This window comes from Furipterus horrens, unplaced genomic scaffold (assembly GCF_987537825.1).
Source record: "Furipterus horrens unplaced genomic scaffold, mFurHor1.1.pri manual_scaffold_3, whole genome shotgun sequence".
NCBI lineage: Eukaryota > Metazoa > Chordata > Mammalia > Chiroptera > Furipteridae > Furipterus > Furipterus horrens.
In genome coordinates this window covers 94,958,189-94,981,112 of record NW_028327173.1, presented here as the reverse complement: position 1 = coordinate 94,981,112, position 22,924 = coordinate 94,958,189, and the positions used below count along the sequence as shown (strand labels likewise).

Genomic DNA, 22,924 nt, shown 5'->3' with positions numbered 1-22,924 from the left:
TGACCCACTGGGCATTTTGGAGTGAAAATGGTACAACACAGTTGTCCTGCATTGGGCCAAAATGGCCTGGCCTATAGTCTGTGGCCTCTCTCAGTAACCGGATGTGGGCTGCCCTGGGAAGTGTGTGCAGACTCTGAAGGAGGCCACAGAAGAAGACTTTCTGCTAAGAGTATTTCCAATAGCTGAGACAAGTCCTGTCTTGAAGGAGATTCTAGGTAGCACATCTCAGAGTCCACCACAGTTGATGGAATGTGGTTCCCGAGGACGTGGAGAATAGGGTCCGAGCACAGGCGGCTAGATTAAAATCTGACATCTCTCACTGTAATGAGGAGTAAAAGGAAGTAAGAATGGGATCAGGGGAATATGAAGGTTTGAGTAGAGGTACAAGGAATTGGGGAGATTAAGCCTGATAATTTCTACTTTCTTTGTAGAATCAGAAGCAGGGTCATCTGCTGAACTTTGGCTTGGGTTGGGTTAGGGCTTGGAGAGAATAGTCCTCAAGGTAAATGAGAGAGAGGGACTGTCCATACAAAGACTTAACTTGTGCACATATGTTTACAGCAACTTTATTGTAGTATCTTTAAATGGGAAATGGCCCAAAATGAACATCAACATGTGAATGGATGAACAAAGAGCGGTATAGCCAGCCACACAATAGAATATTGCTCAACCTTAAAAAAGAATGAACCATTCATACACCCAATAATCTAGATGAATCTCAAAATAATTATGATGAGAGAAAAAGACAAAAAAGTCATACACACTGTATTATTCCATTTATATAAAACTCTAGACAATGTAAACTAATTTGTAATGACAAAATACAGATCTGTGGTTGGGGAGGGGCCTAAGGAAACCTTTGGGGTGGTGGACATGTTCACTATTTTGATTGTAGCTATGGTTTCATGGGTTATATATGTGTCAAAACCTCGATCTGTATACTTTAAGTATGTGCAGCTATTGTATGTCAATTATATCTTAAAAAGCTGTTCAAAAAATTGAAATTGAACTGAAAATTAACTGTATTATTAAATCATTGATAATTAGTAAATAGAACCTGTAAAAATACTTATACCCTTTATAATTTTAATTTAGTCAACTTAGACCTAGTAGATATTTTAAAAATAGAACTATTTAAAGAATTGTGGTAATTCTGACTTAAAACCCAACAGTCTTAACAAAATCTGCAAAACGGGCCCTATTTGCTTTTACCACATACTTTTTTTTTTTTTCCGAAACACTCATTGTTAACATACTGAAGACTTCTTTATTTCAACTCTAGTGTCTCAAAGTGACTAAAATTAAAGGGTCCCTCAGCTGGGATATTAATGACCACCATTCACACTTTCAATGTACTTGCTCATAATCCTTTCCACTTCTCTGAGAGGTACCTATTCTTAGGCCATTTTGTAGATGAGGAAGCAGTCTCAGAGAGGTTAAAAGATCAGCCCAAGATCCAAGCTTATACACAATTGCAGCTTGGGGCGGGGTGAGGTGGGGTGTCTAAGGCTGAAACAGTGTCTACTCATCCTCCCGACAACTTAGTCGACGACATTTTCCTTTTCATAGACTTTCTTTCAATATTGTTGCCATTCTTGAGGCTAGCTACACTCAAGGCTTCCCTGGAGTTACAGGGCTACTAGGAGGATTTTGGTAATCCAAACCCAAAACAGTATGATAGGAGGCGGGTGCTCTCGGAGTCCTTAAAACAGGATGTCTTTGTACAGCGTGTCAAGACCTGGGGTGCCGGTGCGCGAGCTCCAGCGCGGGGGTGCTACTCGGTGCACTGATTGGGGTACAGGAGGAAGGGAACGAGCGAGGGCGAGCTCTGCCTGGCGCCCGCGGGTTCCCTGAGGTCCCGGCGGACGCCAGCCCGGTTCCAGGTAATGACGAGAGCGGGTTTCTCGCCCACGTCCAACCGCGTTTCTAGAGCTCAGGCGGAGACCGGAGGCACTGCGCGGCCGAGGCTCTGCGTGTACCGCCCGGCTCGCTGCCCAGCCCCACCCGCTCCCGCCCTAGGCCCCACCCCCCTTCCCGGAAAAGAAAGCGAAAGGAACTCAGGCGCTCGGAGCTCAGCGCTCGCTTGCTCAGGTCTAGCCAGACCTGCGCTCGTGGCGGGGCCCGGGGTGCGGGCGCAGCGGGGCGGGGGGCCCGCAGGCCGGCATGGAGGGGCCGCAGGCCGCGGCGTGTGGGGAGGTCTCCCTGCACAACTTCAGCGCGAGGCTGTGGGAGCAGCTGATCCACTTCCACGTCATGCGACTGACGGACTCGCTCTTCCTGTGGGTGGGAGCCACGCCGCACCTGCGCAACCTCTCCGTGGCTCTGTGCAGCCGCTACGTGAGTGCCGGCCTGGGCTTGGGCGCCTGGGAGGGGGAAGAAAGTAAAGAGGGGTTAGGGACACGGGTCGAGGGACGGTCCCTAGGCGGCCGGACCACTGCGGGGCTTGGGGGGTCTGGGCGCTGGCGGGGGCCTCAAGGCGCGCGCCTCGTGCCCTCTGGGGAGACCGTGGGTTCGGTTCCCCTAGATGCGCGGGCGTGACCCTCTGGTCTCCTGGGCCCATGGGGCCCTTGCAGCTCTCTAGAATGCTGTCCTGTGATGTCTGAATTTGCACCGCCCGGAGGAGAGCTGTGTGTAGTCAGACCAGCACGTGGGGCCTCAGGCAGGTCCCTCCTTTCCACTGACGCTACCCTGACCCTGCTGGCTCCTTTTCTCTCCTCTCTGTAGTTGGAGTGTCCCGGGGCTTCATCGTGGGATCTCTGCTCCCTGGTCACACTCGCACCCTGGGGGATGGCATCTACCTCTTAGTTTTCATGCCCTCTCTGTATTGACCACATCATTTACCTGTTTCCAGGAGACCTCTTTCCTGAACTTCAGACTCCTGTTTCTTTACTTGGAAGCCTAATAGTCATCTCATAATACATATTCAAGACCAAACTCTTGACTTATTTATTTAAACCTGCTGCTGTCGCAGCCAGCACATTTCTGTTATGGTAACTCTACTGGAACCTAGTAGTCATCTTTGATGCCTCTGTCCCAAACTCCACATGCCCAATGGCAGTGAAGCTGTGAACACTGCTGTCAGTAAAAACATACACAAGTCAACATAGAGAAAGGCAAATACCATAAGATTTCACTTATGTGGAACCAAAACAAACAAACAAACAAAAGCAACAAAAAATGAACAAGCAGGATAGAACAGAAATAGACGTATCCATACATAGATCAAACTGATGGTTGCCAGAGGGGAATGGAGTGGGGGACGGGTGAAACAAAAGTGAAGGAGAATAAGCAGTAGAAACTTTAAGTTATAAATAAGTTGTGGAGACGTAATGAGACTTACTGTGATCATATTGTAAGGTATACAAATGTAGAATCACTACGTTGTACCCCTGAAGCAAATAATATTGTGTGTCAACTATACTTAAAAAAAAACATAACACAGAATCCATTCACCTCTCACCTCCTTAAGGTCTGCCACCTGGGCTAGGCTTGTGGTGTCTGTCCTCTGGCTGATTCCCCCCTGTGCTTTCTGTATTAGTTTCTTAGAGCTGTTGTTAACAGAGTGCCACAAACTGGGTGGCTTACAACAGCAGAGATTTGTTCTCTTAACAGTTCTGGAGGCCAGAAGTCTGAAATCAAAGTGTTGTCAGGGCTGGTTCATCCTGGAGGCTCTGAGGGAGAAACCATCCCACGCCTCTCTAGTGTTGCTGGCAGTCTGTGGTGGTCCTTGGCTTGCAGCTTCATCACTTCAGTCTCTGTTTCCAATGTCACATGGCCTTCTTCTCTGAGTGTCTCTGTTTGTGTGTGTCTTTCTTTCTTATAAGGGCATCAGCCATAATAAGTTAAGGGTCCAGTATGACCTCATCTTAACTTACATTTTAATTATTTCTGCAAAGACCCTACTTCCAGATGAAGTCACCATTCACAGGTACTAGGGGTTAGGACATGGACATATCTTTTTGGAAGACATGGTTTAACCCATAACAGTATCTTCTGGCCAATTCTTCACAGGACAGCAGACTGCAGTTAGATACTGTCATTTCTCTACTCCAGGCCTTTCAAGAGAGAAACTTAGAGCATAGCCCAGAGACTGCAGTGACCCTTCAGACCCTCTTACCTGGGGGAGCTGCCTTGTCCATGCCCACCCCCTGTCCTCTTGGCTGCTCTAGCAGACTGGCAGACCCCTAGCCATTGCTCCCTTTGCAGTTTATTGTCAGTGTTCAGGCTTGTCTGTTTTCATGAGTTTTTGTATCCCTAGTGCCTGACAAGCTGCTCATTAAATCCTTGTTGAATAAATGAGTGAGGAACCCTCAGGGAACTCCCCACTTGCTAGGGAGGACTACCAGTAACCCACAGCCTGTCAGGCAGTAAGAATTGAAATCTCTGAGGCTTCCCCAGGGAGGGTGGCAAATCAGAGGAGTGAGCCATGAGGCAGGACCTGGGCAAAGCTTTGCGAAGGACACAGCCTCTGAATGGCACTTCTGGGTGTCCTCACACACTAACCCTCTTCTCTTCTGGCCGCCCCTCTCATATGCCTTTTCCCTTCTCACTGTTCTTTTTCTGGGTGTGTTTTCTTTTATTTCTTTTCTGGTGGGTACTAACAGGCAGGCCTTTGGGCAGCTGGTGATTCCTAGTCTTTCAATGGAGGAGAGGAAGAGGGCCTAGAGGGGGAGAGGGGTTATGGGCAGGGCTGTGTGTTTGGAGGTTAAGGCAGGAAAACAAGGATTCATGTGGCCTGGGGTCTGGCTCATATCTACTTTTGTGATAAGGCTTTATTGAAACAAGCTGCATCCATTCATTTAGTAGGGTCTGTCACAGCTTTTGCGCTTGGATGGCAGAGCTGAGCAGTTGCTACTGGACCTTGTAGTCTGTAAAAACAAAACTGTTTACTGTCTGGCCCTTCTTCTTCTTCTTCTTTTTTTTTTTTTTTATTTGTAATTTTAATCAAAGCATTGCTAACTCATTTTTTTTAAAAAAAATATATTTTCTAATTGAACTATTTATTTATTTGTTTTGTTCTGTTTATTTTTAGAGAGAGGGGAAAGGAGAAAGAGAGGGAGAGAAACATCACTGTGTGGTTGCCCCCAACTGGGGGCCTGACGTGCAACCTAGTCATGTGCCCTGACTGAGAATCGAACCAGCGGCACTTAGCTTGCAGGCCGACGCTCAATCCACTGAGCCACAGCAGCCAGGTTGCTAACTCATTTTTAAACTTTGATGTAAGCCCCAAATTTTAATGATCTAAGTTGATTAATTTGGGGGGAAAGAAATGCCATCAAGAACTGCCCTCCGGAACAAAACAATGATGTTCATTCTTCCAAACAACTGAATTCAGAGTCTACCGAAATAAAAACAAAAACAGCCCACATAAGGAAAAAAAAATAACGAAAATCACATTCTAGGGTTCAGTGCATTTAACAGCCTTTGCTATGCTATCTAGTCATCCTTCAACTGACTTTCAAAAAATAGCACCCTAGTTCATCAGAATAGACATTTTCCATTTGCTTTTTTAAATTAAAAATAATAATTAAAAAAGAAAACTTGGAAGGAATTTACAATCAATTGTACAACATATGATGGTCAGGAAGGCTATTTGTAAGCACACATGATTAGGGGATACTGATCTTCAAGGTTCAGCTTTCTTCCAAACAGTTAACATACCCACAATTCTAAGTATGAAGAGACACAGACGATCTCCTTTGAGAATTCCACAGGACAATACAGGTGCCCACGCTGTTCTTCATAGAGTGACAGGGCTTCTGTCAAATTGACACCGTTCCCCTGTGTAAAATATTTCCCATTCTGTTTCAGTACTTTCATGGAGAGGTCAAGAATCAGTCTAAGAAACTCACATGTGGAATCTTCCTCTGGAGATGTGGAGATTGGAACAGCTGTCAGATCATTAATCACATGATCAAACTCTTTCCCTTCTTTGGCCTACCTCTTCAGTACTGGAATACAGTCCTCTACTAGGACCTCATAGCAGTCTCCTTTAAGATTGTCTGAGATATCACCACACGTTTTTTGCATGTATTTCTTACATCCATCAATCACCATTTGGTCAATCTCTACCATAGTGACCACCTTTGGTTTCAGTTTGACTCGTCGTCGGCAGCCGTCCGTCTCGAGAGACGATGGTGTAGCTTCTTAAGAGTCTATCTGCACCGCCGAGAATGGCTGTGCAGTCCGACTCGGGAGTGACACGGTATCTGTCTCCTCCCGTGTTGAATCGACGTCTTGCGATGACGCTGGAGTGTCCTCTCCAGTGAAGCTGAAGCTACAGAGCCTGGGCAGGGTGATATGGAGGGTCTGCTGTTGCCCATGCAGCAGACCCCCCCTCTCTTCGCAGCTGAAGGGTCCAAGGGAAAGACGGAGTCGATACAGCTTGGGTTCAGGTGCGCCGCAGGAGTTGCCGGTGTTGACTACAACGTCAAACCGCCTTAGGGACTCCGGCTCCGGATTTTCTGTCGGGGTTTACTCCCTTAGCCTTTCCCCTGAAGAGGTATGCCGCAAGGCAGCGGAGGTTTTTTGGAGTCAGGGTCTGTTTCACATAAAATGCCCCCATCTCCACCTCCTAGAATCAGCACATCTTTGCCAGTGCAGTCTTCTTTGCCACTGCCCTTGATGGCCCAGGTATATGCCAAATCACTCTCTGCCAGATTAACATCCCCACTAAGGATGAAAATATTTCCAAATTGCTTTGAGTGCAGAATTTTAGTGGTCTGATAAGGTGAATCTTCATCATACACCACTTCATCTATGTCATATTCAACCAGGCGGCCATCAGCAGTGGGCCAGTACATATCAATGGCCCCTCCTCGAACTATGGGTGGTAACCACTTCACCCACCTAGTACTGTTCTGAGTCAGTTCTTTCATTCTTTCTTCTACGTTGTTTAAAAAACTGTCAACTTCTTTGCCTTCCGCATCACCATTGTAACTTTGAATGCCCAGCAACACCAGTCCATGTGGGTAAATTCTCAGATTGGCAAAGCTGCCATTTTTGTTGATGTAGCTCACTAAATAGCCATGGTTCTGCCAGGTATGCACTGACTTGGTCATTCCCTGCACCTGGAAAATGGACTGGAGGCCTTTTAGGATGGTCTCGCCATCAGCTTTGGTGCCGAGCATGAAGTCGAGTGTGCTGTGCCATGCTGCTGCCATAGTGAGGTGAGGCCCTGGGCCATGCCTGGGGAGGCGGCCTTGGGAAACTGGGGGACCATGCGGCTGTCTGGCCCTTCTTAGAAAACATTTACTGGCCCATGAGCGGAGGGCGGCACTAAAGGGTCTGTGAGGTCTCCATCCTCCTCCCTTCCACCCCCCTCCCCACCCGCAACCCCCTGGGTGTGAGACTAGACCAGGTAGAACAAAACCAGACAACTGTGCTGTTTTCCAGCTGGCTCACCTTGTATCAAGCAAGTCTATTTTTGGTGCCAAGAGAAGCTGCAAAACTAGGATGATGCAGGGTCTAGGGAAGATGGGGTGTGGGACCCTAGGATGTGTTTGGCCCACGTGGGTGAGTGGAAGGTGATCTTCTGGCCACAGTAAAACTGTCTAGGCATGTGTTCACCTGGAAGACCAGCTTGATCTAGTATAATTTCAGAAATAATAAAGTATTGAAAACAGTAACAATATGGGGATTTTAGTTTTGTTTTTGGTCAGAAAAGTCCACCCTGTTAAGGTAGATTTTCTCTTTTCAGGAGGTTTAACTGTAAATACTGTCAGCAGTTAAAATGAGGAACTTGAAGTATATAAAAAGCTAATTCATTAATTAAGATCATATTTTTGTATCTTTTACAGGAAAAAAGTGTGTTGTAAATGCTTTCATTCTTATCATCTTTTATAGACCTAAACAAATTCTGTTATTGAAGTAATTCTGAACCCTTAAAAAATAAGGAGCAGTTTCTGATCTGTGCTCTGCTCACAGTAGAAGTAATTTTGGCCATATTATAAGTTAGCTGGTTTTTTCCTTTTAAGCTAGGCTTTTCTAATGGTAAGGGGGAGTACTTTCAAAGTAATTGAAAGTAAGATTATCTCTAGATTTCAGGAGGCTACTTTTGTTTATCTTTAATTTTATTGCTTCTTAGTTCAAATGAGAATTGAACAGCATATTCAAAAAGTTTTATTTTCATTATTTGCATGTTGATGGCTGGTGCCCTTTTGCAAAGTCATAGGGCTTTTGTTTTCTGGAAGAGGCCAGATACCCTTAGGGGAATAGAACTGTATATTTTCTTACAGGTCTAGATGAGGAGATTAAGGGTCCTTCCTTCTCTGCTGCAGCAACCTCTGAGAGGGACTTGGAGGCACATGGTGCCTAGACTCTGATAGTTTTCTTCTTGCTGTGGCTTTAATGATCTTGTTTGCTCCCTCTTGGTTGTAATGTTGCCCTTCAGCATGCTTTTGGAGTTTCCAACACTAAAACAAGCCCTTTATGTGAAATAATTCTGAGAATTTATTGACAGCAGTGTGATTCCAGCTTTAGGTGACCTTGTATGGCTTAGAGAGTCAACCTCCTTGGCTGTTGACACAGATGCCAGACCTTCTTTCTCTTGGTAAATGTATCTCACCGCAACCCCCCCCCCCGCCCCCCTGACTTGCTGCCACCACCTTTGCGAAAAATAAGAAGCGACAGAAGTTTGGCTGATGGAGAAGCACTGTGCATTCTGTTTTCCTTTTAGGATTCCATCCCTGTGTCCACCTCCCTTCTTGGAGACACTTCCGACGCGACCTCCACTGGCCTTGCCCAGCGCTTAGGTACGTACCCATGGCAGGTGCCGCAGGAGCAACCGGGTGGGGCCTCACTGTTTGATGGAACCAGGAGGCAAGTCACTTTAGAAATAAAGAATCTTTATACTGAGAGATGAATCAACTTGTCACCATAGGGTAAGCCCAGACCTTTGTATATTGTCTTTTCTTTAGGAAGGCACATCCATGCCCACATGGTACCACCACTGTCTCAGGGCCAGCATGTTCCTTTGGGACTCCCATGTTGTGCCTTGCCTGCTGTCCAAGCTGATGAGTGACAGGTGCTTTAGCTCCCTTCTGTAAGCACATTACTCCTCATGGGGGGAAAGTGTGAATGATGTCGACAGTGCCCAGTGGGCAGTGGCTGCAGGTAGTCACCTGGGCCTTCTGGGGAGTCATTGGAGCCTGAGGAGCAGGGTACCAGTGCTGTGCATGAGGGGCTGACCTTCACTTCCTGTGAGCCATTCAGAGTTCTGAAGGGAGACTGGCTTGACCTGCGTGTGGCATAGAGCACGTGTTAAACAAGAACATGAGGTTGAAGGGTGCCCTATCTCCTACACTGCAAACACACACTTCTGTAAATACCTAGGTAGTTCAGGTAAGAGCAGCATGTGTTCTGCCCTCAGTCAGTGTGCGCAATTACCCCATCATCGCAGGATGCCCAGGGTCCTTGAATAGTACTCTCTTTCTCTGCCAACTGCTTTCTCAGTAGACAGATTTCATCCAGGATACTCCTGCTTGTCAGTCATTCAGTTCTCAAAGTAACTGTAGGGCAGCCTCTGTCTGCTCTTCAGTCTTCAGGGTCACCAGTGTTCCCAGTCTGTTCAGTTATAGAGCCCCATTCTGGTGCTGGGGGTGTCCCGTGAATGAGGTCCCAGTCCCTATATTTTATCCAGCAGTTGTGTTGACAGTTCCATCTACTTGATCCCTGATACGTGGAAACTTATATGTCAGTCACTCTGGAATACACTCACGCAGTTCCTGTGGAGCACAGGTGTCATGGTCAGGTTGAGGTTAGGAGATTCTAGACTTGCCACACTGAGTTCCGTGGGAATAGGATGGAGACTGTGAGGACAGCTGCAGCAGCATTTTAGGACCATCTGCTGTACTTTTTCTTTAGCCTGAAATTAGGGCCTGACTAGTAAATTGTTTGGTAACTTCTTATTAGAAGTAATTTTAAATTTATGGAAAAGTTGCAAAAAAGGATACAAAGAATTCCTGTTTAGCCTGCACCCAGATTCACAGTTGTTATCATTCCCTCTCTGTGTTCACGATTGCTTTTTTCTGAACCACGTGAAAGTAAGTTGAAGACGTGATTACTTCCGCTCGCTTCACTGTGGATTGCCAGTGTTGAAGGGGTAACACTCCTGTGTCACAAAGAGTACTGTGTGCCCTGCCTGGGCCAGTGAAGACGTGGGGGTGTTTATAGTTGTAGAGCCAGAAAGCTGGGTGATCGCCACAGTGTGAGTGACAGATCCTGATAGTGCAGGGTGGCGGGAGCTCATTTGGTGTGCTATGAATAAGTTGTTTATACCAGAAAAAGTAAGATGGGCTCAAAGGTGGCCTGAAGATGGATGCCTAGTAGTAGTTTGTATGTGAAAAACTAGGGTTCTTTTATTTTTTCTTGAGTTTTGTGCAAATGTTGGGGCTTTTTAAAATTAACAGTTTCCTCACATGGTGTACATCGATTTATAATAATCTACATCAATTGAAACAGAGACAAAAAATAATATCCTTACCATCTTATTAAACTCAAATGTTAATGAAGGTTCCCATCCTGCCTGTATTAGCATAAACTGGCAGCTCTCAGCCATTGCCCTATAAGGAAAGGCACACAGAAAAAGCTTGGAAAGTCAGTGGTGTGATGTGGCTGCTGGCATCACCAAAGGCTGAGATCACAAAGGGGCTGTCCAGTACAGTCCTATGCTGTTAAAAATGCATTATTATTATGTAAATTAGTTGAAAATGCATTATTAACCGTTGTCAGTTGTCTAGAAGGGGTAATGAGAAGAGAGCAGTGTCCTGAACAGTATCTTCTGTGGAAGACGAAAAGAAGTCAGAAAAGATGATCTAGAGGGTTCAGAGTGACCCTGGAAGCATTGGAGGCTGTGGTGTGGATGGGAACCCTTACTTTTTGTGGCTCTGGAGGCCAGAGCTGGGACTCCTGGGTAGACAATGCAGGCAGACACAGCTTTGCCCCCTGTAAGACCCTGTCCTAGCAAGTAGAGCAATTGGCGTCAGAGTAGCCCCGCCTTCAGGACGGGGAATTTCCTGCCACTGAACGAGGGCAGGCTGAGTGGGTATGACTTGACAGGTATCAGCTTCACCTCTCCTCACCATCTTTTTTGCTTTTGATACTGGGGTTGATGTGGTCATCTGAAGTCCTTGGGGTGGAAGGGTGGCTCTATTGGGAGGAGGAATTGCACGTGCCCTTTGTGTGGTGTGAGGCTGAGGAGGAGGCCCCAGCTCTGGTGCAGTCCCAGTATGTAACTGGTTCAGGCTTACTGTCTTTAGGGTATGTGTCTTGTCTTTCATATTGATTTCTGTAGTTGAAGCAGTACACCTTAACTATTGCTTGTTCTGTAGAAAGGGGCCAAACATATATTCAATATCAAATTGAAAATTAGACATTTGTGTGTGTATGTGTATGTGCATACACACATATATATGTGTTTCTATGTATATGCACAGAAATGAAGAAATGTAGGATTATCTCTAGGAATTGGTAGAGAGGATGGTACTAAAGGAGAACTTTTAATATTTTATTTTAAATACTTGAATATTATCAATTTTTATGAAGAGTGAAACAAGCAAACCAGTAGTGTGTGTAGAGCAGTGGTTCATAAATACTAGTATTTGGATCCCCTGGAGGTATCGTGGACATGGATTGCTGGCCCCAGTCCCACCCTTTCTGATTCAGTCAGTCTGGGGAGTGGGGCCTGAGCACGTGTATCTCTAATGGCTTTGCAGGGGATGCTGCTGATGTGGGGACCTCACTTTAAGAACCAGTATTCTAGGGACTTAGAGAGGGTCCATTGATTTTAGTCCGCATTTGCAGAAGCTGCCTGTGAAGTCATAAAAATTAGAACGTTCTTCTCTCCTTGAAAGCCCATTGTCTTTTTCCAGGTATTTCTCAGCTATCAGGTAGGCCTGAGGCACACAGAATCTCCAGGTATTCAAGTCATGGCTGTGTCACTGTGTTTTCTCACTGTGTTTTCTCATTTTAGCCAGGAAGACCAACAAGCAGGTGTTTGTCAGCTATAACCTGCAAAATACAGACAGTAACTTCGCACTACTTGTAGAAAACAGGATCAAGGAAGAAATGGAGGCTTTTCCTGAAATGTTCTAGCTGAGTGGCAGAAGTGAGGATTTGTAACTTATGTATAATATACATTTAAATAAATGAATTGAATTTCACTGTCACCAGGTTAACGTGTTTACATTTTGTTATTAAAGCATTAATTTTACTAATTTTCCTTCTTTCCCTCAACAGACTGTGGGCCAAGGGCTATTATTCATCAAGCAGCGGAAGGAGAAAAGCAAAATGGGCAGTAGTTTCCTTGTGACTGCTCAATGGTAGAGAAAAGGGGTCAACTTGGGAATGTGTTGGGATTGAAGGGGGCTAATTAGATTGAAGGGTAAATTAGTCATAACTCTGTTATGTCCATTCCCAATTAAAACGGGTATAAGCCCTTCCTCTGCTGTGTTCTCCCTTGGGCCTGGAGTGGAGCCCCACTCCTCACTGCTCACTATCCCTCTCGTCTTGGTGAAGTCTCTACCTTCTTTGGGCCCTGTTTCCTTACCTATAAAATGGGAATAATCTTCACTCTGCCAGGTTAATTTTAGGATTGAATACACAGAAATATTTCACAAACTTTTAAGTGCCATGGCAATTAAGATGTCAGTATTGTTTTATCTATTTCACGTTTTTGAATCCAAATGCTCGCTCTTCCTCTTTCCTTCTTTCTTCTCTTTTCCGTCAAATAATCTATAATCCTTAGCTTTTTCTGCCTACCACTTGAAGTGGATTCTAATCTTTCTAGTACCAAATGCTACACATTTTCCCCCCACTCCTTTTTCTAAAAGCTAGTATTTTATGGGTCAGTGGCTTCTAACCTTGGCTTCACATTTGAATCTCTGGGGGACTTCACAGATTGCCAGTGTGTGACCTTTTCCCAGAGACTCAGATGGCCTGGGGCCCAGGTGTTGGTGGGGTTGGGTTGAAAAGCTCTCTCCATGCTTCTCAACACAGGCGAGGTTGAGGACCACTGACAAAGAACTTTCTAATCTTTGGGGTCCAAGTGGACCCCTTTTGTTACTAGAAGCAGATGGTTTAGGGCTCTGTAACACTTCCATGCAGCGGCGAAAGGCACTGAGCCGGCGGTAAGCGGCCAGGGGTGGTGGCACTTTGGCCAGGACATGAAGGCATTTCAGAAGAGTAGAGCTGGGGTTTACGATGGTGCCCTCCTTAGCAGACTTCCTGTGCTAGCCTCCAGGGTCTCAGCCAGCATCCTCAGAGCTTGGAAGCACAGTGGGCCCCTCTCTAGGAAGAGTAAGTTAAACACAAAATCAGGGCTATGGAGAGAAGAGTTTGGTATAAAACTTTATTAAAGAAACATTGTTTTCTTGTTAAAAAATACTACATTAAAGAGCATTTTGGGTTATCAGTCTTTCCTCACAGAATCACAGTGTGAGATAATCATTTCTCGACCTCTCTAGGAACTTGCAGGACATGTATACACAAGAGAAAAGAACTCAAATTTACTGATGGCCCCCATGTCTCAGGTGGTCTGAGAATGGCTCTAAATAAACAGTTTTATGTTTAATCCTGTCTCTGCCTGCCTTTAAGAGGGCTCCACCAGCAGATGAGAGGCCACCCACTGTTCCCAGGCTGAGTAAAGTCTCAGTTTACAGAGACACTAAAACAGGGAAGCAGCAGAGATCTGAACAGAGAGTTTTTTATTACTTGTAGTCAATGGTTGTGAAATGCCCTTCATTGAAAATCATCAGGTGAGGTAGGGAAGACATTCCAGAGGAAATTTGTTAATGGGGCAACATTTTTATTTTTGTACATTTACATACAAATTTTTCCCAAAGGTACAACAGATGTGACATCATGCAGACATTTAGCTTTGAATGACAGTTCAGAACTCGATTTAGGCTTGTGCTATGAATGAGCACCTCCAGATTGATCCCAGTTGACATGTACGGTAACATGTTACTGACTAGAAACCTCAAGTATGGGGGTGGCAGGAAGGACAGAGGGAAGTATTCCCACTAGACACACCACACTGCTGCTTTTCCAAAACACAATGCGGCAAAGCTAGGAGTAGTTGAGAGGAAAGTGAAGTGTGGGCCTTCCCCAGCACGTGCGTGCACCATGCGCCATGTAGGGGCTGGGCAATGTGCTGGTCACAATTCATTTAATTGCACTTCAGTCATTTCTTGTTTGGCTCTAGGAAGTGGTGTTGTCTGAGTGCAATACGTCCTTTACGAGGTTTATTTTTGCTTTCTGTTCTGTGGCCAAAACAACTTACCAGCCCCTTTCCTCTAGCTGCAAGTAATTATACTTTTAGAAAACAAAACAAAACGTTTTCCTGTTGGTCTTGGGTGCTAGTACTTCAGGTATTTGATAAGTTATTGACTTCTAGACAAGAAAATGAAGAGCGATCCAGCCCTTCCTCAGGTGTTCACATTTGTGCATAACTTTTATTGAAAGGGATCACAGCTCCCTGATAGGCTAGCAGGATGCAGGTGTGGCTGGGGGAGGAGTGTGGCTGCAGCACGTACCTGGACATCTCTCCCCAGGCAGGGGAGGAGGTGACGGGAGGCAGACTTGAAATTCCTGAGAACTGTTTCCCTACTAACCACAAAGGAAACAGGACTGAGGAGTCCAAGCACAACCAACAGCCGCTAGGGAGCTGGTGGCTGCACCCCCTTCCGCGCAGAGCCAGGCAGGACCAGACACGTATCAGGCTCAGGTGGGCCCTTGCTGCCCTGCCCACTCGGTGTGGGACTTCATGGGGCTCAGCCCACAGGGAAGCTTTTCTGCTTTGGCTATATTTCATAAAGTTTGTTCCTCAGGAGCTTCAGATATCCTCAAGCTAAACCAGCAACAGAAGAGCTCAGCTCCAGTCATGAGGCTGCCAGGAGAGAAGAGCTGTGGGACCTGTGCCCAGAGATACCACCTACGGATTGTTGGCAGGTTGGCTTCCTTCACACCTGTTAGACCTCGGTCCCAAGAGCTTAGTCCTCACAGCTAGCTTCTCTTGTCATCCATGAGTTAGTCCTGATTGCTGAGGTGACAGTGCTGACTTATCTCTGTTGGACCAGTGTTTTTATCATTTAGCATTGAGACCGGAGACCTTGGAACAGGAGTTTCTAAGTGCTGTGCCTTGCTTCCACCTTCCTAGACATCACTGGCAGCACTCTACAGCTTCAATGCATTTCTTAAAGAAGGTCTCTGCAATGAGCAAGGGAATAGCCACAAGTCCTTCTGTAGTAAAGGTACTGAAAAGTGTCCTAGTGCTGGGGTGATAAATGTAGAAATGCACCTGGCCAGGGGCCAGCTCAGGACCTCACTGACTCCTTCCCACCTTCCTCAACTGCCCAGTGGCTTGGCTGCTGCATCTGTCTTGTCCTGGACTTAATAGAGCTTGCTGCCAGGCAGCTTTGTAGCAAGTACTCTAAGAAAGACAAAAGGTGTTTCACAAGTTTGGCACGCAAAGGCTGCACGTTTGTAAAGAAAGGCCTTTTTAGAGTAAGGTAAATGTGCACTAACATTGAAATGTGGAACAAAATGACTTAAAAGAAATGAGAGAAGGTGAGGATGAACTAGGCTTGGAACAGGGAGACTGGCCAGATGGCCTTCCTTCCTAAGCAGTGGCCCTTGGATGAGGCTGGAGACCCCAGCCCCTGTTGACTGGACAGAGAAAGTGCAGTTTACTCACTGGAATCACACCTCCTCACCATATTTTTATCAAACCATTATGTTCCTATTGATGTCCACCAGATATGGAGAGAGTGGTGCGTGGAGACAGTAAGAAACAGGGTAGAAAGCTAGAAGGGGAGAAAGGCGAGTTTAGTCAACCCCTTTTCAGGCCTTTTGAGTTCTAGTAACTGTCAGTTGGAGGTCATTTGATTCATGAAGACCTGAGACTATGATTTCCTTGGAAACACACAGCCCATGTCACAAAATGGGGGAGGAGGGGTGGACAGTTTTAGAAAGAACCCTGGCTGTCTAAAAATATCAGGTGTCTATGTTGCTACAAGGTGGTGCTTGCCTGTGCCAATGAAGCTTGTTTGTTAGTGGCCCCATGGTGTCCTTGAGGAGGCCCTCTGTGTTTCCTCTGAAACACCCCTTGACAGGTGGAGAAAGCCTGACATGAAATGGATGAAGCTTTGTATGGGACAAAATGAACACAGTGAAAACTCTTGGACATTGGGGATGAGGATGGGAGTTGAACTTTGGTGCGTTATTGCTTTCTCTCAGTTGGTCTTGATGCTTTAAGAGGCAGGAGGTCATTTGGACTAACAGGTGAGCATCCCACTCCTTGCCCTAAGCCCCACGTCTGTGCTGACAAAGTGGCAGAAGCAGGCAAAGGCAGGTATGAAGGGGACAGGCTCCCACAGGCTTTGCAGTCTCTCAGCATCAAATTAGAGCAGAGAGTCATCCAAGCTGGTGATTTCTATGTGGTGTGTGCCCCAGTTGTGCACGAGGGGCCAATTTGGGAGAGCACCCCTCCCTCCTGTGGGTTTGCCTAAGTTATCTACATCAGATCTTATCCTATTGGCTTCATAGCCATGTTTTCAAGTAGTGCTGGAAAAAAAGCTGATAGTGAAAGATGGAACTTTTATGCTGGAGCCAAGTCTGAGAAGGAGTATTAATGCTAACATGTCTCAGACTTTTTAACACATTTGCTAGTTGTGAACTTAACTAGGCAAACTTGGTCAGAAAACTGGTGACATTGCCACTAGTTATTTAAGATTTATGGTTACATGTTTAAGCTTTTCCCCAAAGATTTTCCAGCATGAAGTACCAAAGGATGATTTCAAAGGAAAGACTAAGCTTGTTTTAATGATATTTGTGAACTGCATTCCCCCAAAACATGGAACAGAAACTCTGACCTTATTATAAACAGAAAACACTTTACAAACCATAACAGACTCCCTAGCAAACACCTGATTATTTGCATTTCAGTGTCTAAGCCTTAATCGGGAAGTGCTCCATGGTGGGTGTCTGCGCACACACAGGAAGGCAGCATGAGCAAGGCTCCAGCGATGGGGTGTTGTCTGGCTGTTCGCGGGTGGGTGGGCGACAGTGTTGGACCTGCAGGGAGACCGGCTGCTGCGCTGGGGCGCCTGGGTCCCTCTTTTGAAGGAGGTGGTTCTATTTCAAAATCAGTGAGGGAAAAGAGAATAAAGTGCTTCTAGTAAAAATGACCAAAATAAATACAAACATTTAATGGCAGGGAAGAAGGTCTTATTTCCAAAGTCTGCTTCCTCACACACGATCCTTAGAAGTCTGGAAAGAATTCCCCACACCAGTGAAAGGTCCCACACCCCATGGGCGTCAGAGCCGTGTTTGCCTTCCACAGCCATGTGTTGTAAACCTTCGTGTAAGCAACTCCACCCCAGGGACCCAGGTGCCCTTCAGGGCAGGCCGCGCCCAGAACCACAGGACCTCATGCCGTTGGCTGTGGCGCCCTCAGGCAGCGTGTCCCCCACAGCGGCTGCAGCATCATGGAGGCCTGAGTAGTCCTTAAGCTCGGCATTGGTGAGCAGCAGGGGCTGCTCACCCTTCTTGTGCGGCAAGAGTGGCTGCCGTGTGTAGTGCTCCCCATTGGAGATGCTCTCGGGCAGGCTCTGGTCCCGGCTCTCAGGCAGCAGGAGGATGCAGATGATGCAGATGAGCGTGCAGCAGGCGAAGATGATGTGGTGCAGGAAGTAGCCTTTCTGGTTGTGCAGGTCGATGATGGGTGCTGTCAGCATGCCAAAGCCTGCGCTGGCCAGCACCAGTCCCAGTCCACCGCACCTGCAGGAGGGTTCAGTGCACAGGTTAGGTAGTATCCCTGGCCACACCCCGGCACCTAGGGACACAGTGGCTCCCGGAGTGCAGACACAGCTTCATGGGGATCACAGGGCAAGTTCATGTACTAGAGGACTAGTCACATCATTGTGCTACTGAGCCATCAACGGGTCACAAATGAGAAACAGCAATATTTTGGGTAGTGTCTTCCAAATAATAACCCCCTTCCCAGGCAATCTTTTAAAGACACTCTGAATCTTTCTGCTAGTATTTGTTCATATGCTTTGCATCCTTATTAGTTTATGAACCCTTCAAGGTCAAGGATTATTTCCTAGAGCATCAACTGGCACACACTGTTTATGCTTAATAAATATTGGATGTTTATGGATTACAGTGGTTTCCTAGGTAGAAGGTCAGCTCACCCAGATGAACAGGACAGGTTAAATATGGTATTCCCTCACTTATCGCGGGTATTATGTTCTAGACCCCCCCCACCCCCAGCGAAGTAGGAACCTTACATTTATTCTACACTCTTAAACCTATGTAACTTTAACAACATACATATACAGTACCGCAAAATACTGTGATATAACGAGAAATCCGCGATAAATAATTAAATATAATATTTAAAAAAATCTTGGGATACAGTGAAGCTGCTATAAGTGAAACCGCGATAAGTGAACCATGATATAGAGAGGGACTACTGTATAGATGACCACAAGAAAGCAATTTGATTGACTCCATCTGTAAGATGAGTAATATGAACACCTAAAATAGCCAAAAATAGTCTTTTTGCTCATTTTGGCCACTTCAGGAAGCCAAAGGACATTGCAAGGGATGTATCAGATGCCAGGGAAAATGGATGTGTTTCCTCCGGCCTTTGATACCAATATGACATTTTTTTCAGAAACCACCTGGGTTTCCAGTTGACCTTTTCACTAAGAGTGAATGCCACTGACAAGCAGTGAGAGAGATGTACTCTGCTCAGTGCATGTAAAGACCATATGTGGGTTAATATGCAGGAAGGTAGAGTGCACAGACCCATAAGTAAGGCTGAGCACAGATTCATGGGTAAAGGAGCAGCGCTCAGTACTGGACAGAAGTCTCCATCAACCAAATGAACTCTATCGTACTAATATATTATGTTAATAAATCATGTCAAATGAAATAATTCTTGGTAGGACTAGATGAATCATTAAAAAAGTACCTATATACACATACACATGTAAGTACACGTGCATATATAATGTGCAATGTCTCTATTTTTTCTATGAAAGCAATTTTGTTTGGTTTTCCATCAAGGATACCTTAAAACTACTCATTAAGACTTATAAAATAATTTTGGCAGAATTTGGTATGTCATTTTTGGCTTTGTGTTTTCTTTCTGAAATTTCAGTATAGAGAATGGGATCATTTCATGCTATTTTTTAGAAAAATATGCTTTATTGTTTATGCTATTACAGTTGTCCCAATTTCTTTTCCCTTTGTTCCCCTCCACCCAATGACCACCTCCCTCCAGTTGTCCCCCCACTTAGTCCATGACCATTGGTTGTGCATATAGTTCTTCTCAACATCTTCCTATCTACTCCACTCCTTCCTACTATGCTTCTTCATTCCTGTACCATCTCCCTCCCTTTCCCTCCTACCCCTCCCCACTGACCTCCCCCCAAAATGTTCCCCATACCTATAATTTTTTCCCACTCTTGTTGCCTACTTAGTCTGCCTTTGTTTCAATTCCCTAGCCTCTGTTGTTGGTTGTTGTGATACAGTTTTCATTTTAATGTTCATAGTTTTGATTCTCCTTCTCCTAAAAAAGTCCCTTTAACATTTCATATAACAGTGGTTTGGATCTGATGAACTCCTTCAGTTTTATTTTGTCCTGGAAGCACTTTCTCTGCCCTTCTATTCTGAATGACAGCTTCGCTGGATAGAGTATTCGTGGTTGTAGGTTTTTGCTTTTCATTCCTTTGAATATTTCTTGCCAGTCCCTTCTTGCCTACAATCTCCTTTGAGAAATCAGCTGAGAGTCTTATTGGGACCCCTTTGTATGTAATTCTCTTCTTCTCTCTTGCTGCTTTTAAGATTCTCTCTTTATCTTTAATTTTTGACATTTTGATTATAATGTGTCTTGGTGTGGTTCTCCCTGGGTCCAGTTTATTTGAACTCTCTGTGCTTCCTGGACCTGTCAGTCTATTTCCTTCCCCAAGTTAGGGAAGTTCTGCTTCATTATCTTTTCACATAATTTTTCAATTTCTAGTTCTTCTTCTTCACCTTCTGGCAGCCCTATGATTCAGATGTTGGCCCGCTTATAACTGTTCCATAGATTTCTGAGCCTCTCATTTTTCTCATTTTTTTTTGTTTCCTCTTTCTGCACTGGTTGACTGTTTGTTCCTTCCCTATATTCTGATTTATTGATTTGATCCCTGGTTTTCTTGCCCTCACCACTAGTTTCATATGTGATTTTGTTCATTTCAGAAGGACTAGGCTTCATTCCTTCCCTGTCTTGTTTAAGATCTGCTGTTAGCTCTGTAAGCATTTTTATAACCAAAGCTCTGAACTGAGCTGCAGAAAGATTTTCTATCTGCTGCTTCATTAGATTAGATATTTGCTGTCTGGTCAGCTGTGTCACCGGGATCTCTATCATGATTGTGCCATCCTGACCGTTTTGTGTTTACCTTTGCTTCCTGGGCAGGGCTGTCACACCTCCTATGCTATAGGGGGTGGAGCCCCGTGCACTTGTCACAGCCGGGTGACCTGTCTCACCACACTGTGGTGTTTTCTGTGGGGGTGGGGGTCCAAGATGGTTTCCTGCTGTTCACTCTCAGCTGAGAGACTGCGGGCCTCCTCCTCTGTCCCCACCCCCTCCGGGCCTCACAGTCCAAGGCAATGGAGGTCTGCCTTCCCCAGCATTGTAATCGCAAGCTGACGGATCTGGTCTGCAGCCAGGAGTGCTCCCCAGGCGCTTCTCGATCTCCCCCTAAATTTGGGGATCTGTGCTTACTGCTGTCCTGCCTCTGTCACTGCTGCTGCTGCGGAGAGCACAGTTTGAACTCTTCTCCCTGGTTTCACCCCTCCTACCTGTCCAGATGAGCACCACTTCTTTATAACTTCATACGTTGCACTTCCATTTATTTTCTGGAACTTCTGGTTATTTCTGGTTTTGTGGTAGTTGTAGTCCTTCTTAGTTGTGGCGGGAGCGGAGCGTGTCAGTCTAGGCCTCCATCTTGGCCGGTAGTCTCCTGTGTTTGCTTCCGTGTCTCAGGGAGAGCTGTCGCTCCTACTATGTTGTAAAGGGCGGAGCCTTAGTATTCATCAGTAACAGGCAACCTGTTTCACCACGTTGTGGCGCTGTATGCAGGGAAGGGGTCTGAGAAGGAACAATGCTGCTTGCCTAGCACTCACCCCTTTTCTAGGCACTCTTCTACTTCCGCATCGGACTGGCACCCCTCTAGCTGCTGCCCTGGCCTTCGTTCCCAGAGTGGGTGGATCTGCGTGTGTTTAGGTTTGTGGGGGCCCTTTAAACAAGTGGACTCTGCTGAGAGACCGGCAGTTTCTGCCTCTGTTCTGACCCCACTGGTTTGCACAATCAAAAGCAATGAGGCTTAATTTTCTCTGGTACTGGGACAGTGAGCTGCACGGTCTGGTGAGGGGCTAGAAACACTCCCCAGGTGTCCCTCCTGACTTTTTAAAACGTGTAACTGCGCTTTCCGTTGGCCTGCTGCTGCTGCTACTGCTGCCACCACTACACCGTGTCCTCTCTGCCCCGGCTCCACCCCTCCAACCTGTCTGGATGAGTATTTCTTCTTCATATCTTTGTTTGCTGGACTTCCATGTAGTTTGATTTTCTGGAACTTCTGTTTTTTTCTAGTTTTGAGGTAGCTGTATTCCTTCTTAGTTGTGGAGGGAGACGCATCATGTCTGTCTACACCTCCATCTTGGCCGGAAGTCTTCTTGCTGGGTTTTAAGTGGTAGGTTCATTTTCCTCTCCACAAATGCTTTGTCCATTTTTCTCTCTTCCCTAGGTTGTCAGTAGAGGGCAGCATATGCCAATATTTAATAGGAAGGTCAGCCCCTCAGTTTACAAATGAAAGATAATGAGGGAGGGGCAGGTTTTGCCTTGCTGTGCTTTAGGAGCACACAAATTTCATTTCCACTGGATATCTTTATTTTATTAGTAATAATATCTAAACTACTTTACAGATAGAAAGATCCATATACATGGAAACATTATTGGAAGTAGAAAATGAATTAAGAACTCCAGAATCTTTAAATCATACAGTTAAACACGTAAATCCCAGAAACATACTTCCCATTCCCCACTTCTTCTTTTACATTACTTAGTTTATTTTACTAGACTTCTGTGAAGTCATGGATGAACAAATATTTGTGTCATTTTTACAGAAATATAACTGCCAAAAATATTCAGGTAGGACTAATAATAGCAATTTTCTTTTTAAAAGAGTATTGACAGGTATAGATGTTCAGTAATTACAAACAGTTGGACTACATAGAAAAAGCCAAAAAATAAGTGTAACTATTATTATGACTAATTTCATTAGCAGACAGGTAAAAGAATAAAAATATGGATTCTGAGCTCAATATTAATCCATACGCTTACAGGCTTTGTTGATGCCTTGGGATACCTGTCAATATTGATTTACTGAGGCCAGACCCTTTACACATATTCTCCCCTCCCCCATCACCACCACCCCATAGGTGGTCAGGAGGAGTCTCTTGTTAGAGCAAAGAGATGGAGGCTGGCTAGAGGACTTGCCTGAGGCCATGCAGGGATCAGCCAGCGGCTGCTGGGATCACACTGGGCTCCATCTCTGCTCTTTCCTCTGTGCTAAGGACCTAAATCTTAGACTCCAGGCTACATCCTCTGCACTTTGGTTGTCCTTCATCCAGCTATTTAACTTCTAACATGCCTGCCTCATCTCTTTGGCTTCTGGTCACTCACTGAGCATTTGTGATAAATATTGTATACATATAGTTAAGACACTGCTTTTAAAAGAAGTTAAACAGACTCCACATGTCACATTACACTTAGGCCATCTTTGCCCTCCATGCAGGTTTTTTGAGGCAACTCTAGAGCGTAAGATGTTAGGGTCTGGGTTCTAGTTCTGACAGAGAGGAGTTAGAAGGAAGGTTT

General features: G+C 45.5%; 2 protein-coding genes and 1 pseudogene across 3 annotated transcripts in view; 1 reads left to right on the top strand and 2 right to left on the bottom strand.

The window, feature by feature from the left end:
* The first annotated feature begins 2,045 nt into the window (after nucleotides 1–2,045).
* PSMG4 (proteasome assembly chaperone 4) lies at nucleotides 2,046–12,167 on the top strand. Its single transcript, XM_090269886.1, has 3 exons — nucleotides 2,046–2,337; nucleotides 8,678–8,753; nucleotides 11,972–12,167. The coding sequence occupies exons 1-3, from the start codon at nucleotides 2,164–2,166 to the stop codon at nucleotides 12,091–12,093; spliced, it is 372 nt and encodes a 123-aa protein (XP_090126012.1). The 5' UTR covers nucleotides 2,046–2,163; the 3' UTR covers nucleotides 12,094–12,167.
* Nucleotides 5,627–7,163, bottom strand: LOC150015532 (spermine synthase-like; annotated as a pseudogene).
* A 5,016-nt stretch (nucleotides 12,168–17,183) lies between the features above and the next one.
* The window catches only part of SLC22A23 (solute carrier family 22 member 23), a 192,026-nt gene continuing 186,285 nt past the window's right edge, over nucleotides 17,184–22,924 (bottom strand). For both annotated transcript variants that reach the window (XM_090269884.1, XM_090269885.1), the window contains one exon: nucleotides 17,184–17,778. In XM_090269884.1, coding sequence (XP_090126010.1) covers nucleotides 17,397–17,778 — 382 coding nt within the window. In that variant the 3' untranslated portion in view covers nucleotides 17,184–17,396. The remainder of the gene's footprint in view (nucleotides 17,779–22,924) is intronic.

Excerpts from the sequence above, each read along its gene's own strand:
- PSMG4 (XM_090269886.1), top strand. The coding sequence starts at position 2,164 with ATGGAGGGGCCGCAGGCCGCGGCGTGTGGGGAGGTCTCCCTGCACAAC. Across the intron at positions 2,338-8,677 it reads TGGCTCTGTGCAGCCGCTAC|GATTCCATCCCTGTGTCCAC; the intron begins GTGAGTGCCGGC and ends TTTTCCTTTTAG. Across the intron at positions 8,754-11,971 it reads TGGCCTTGCCCAGCGCTTAG|CCAGGAAGACCAACAAGCAG; the intron begins GTACGTACCCAT and ends TTCTCATTTTAG.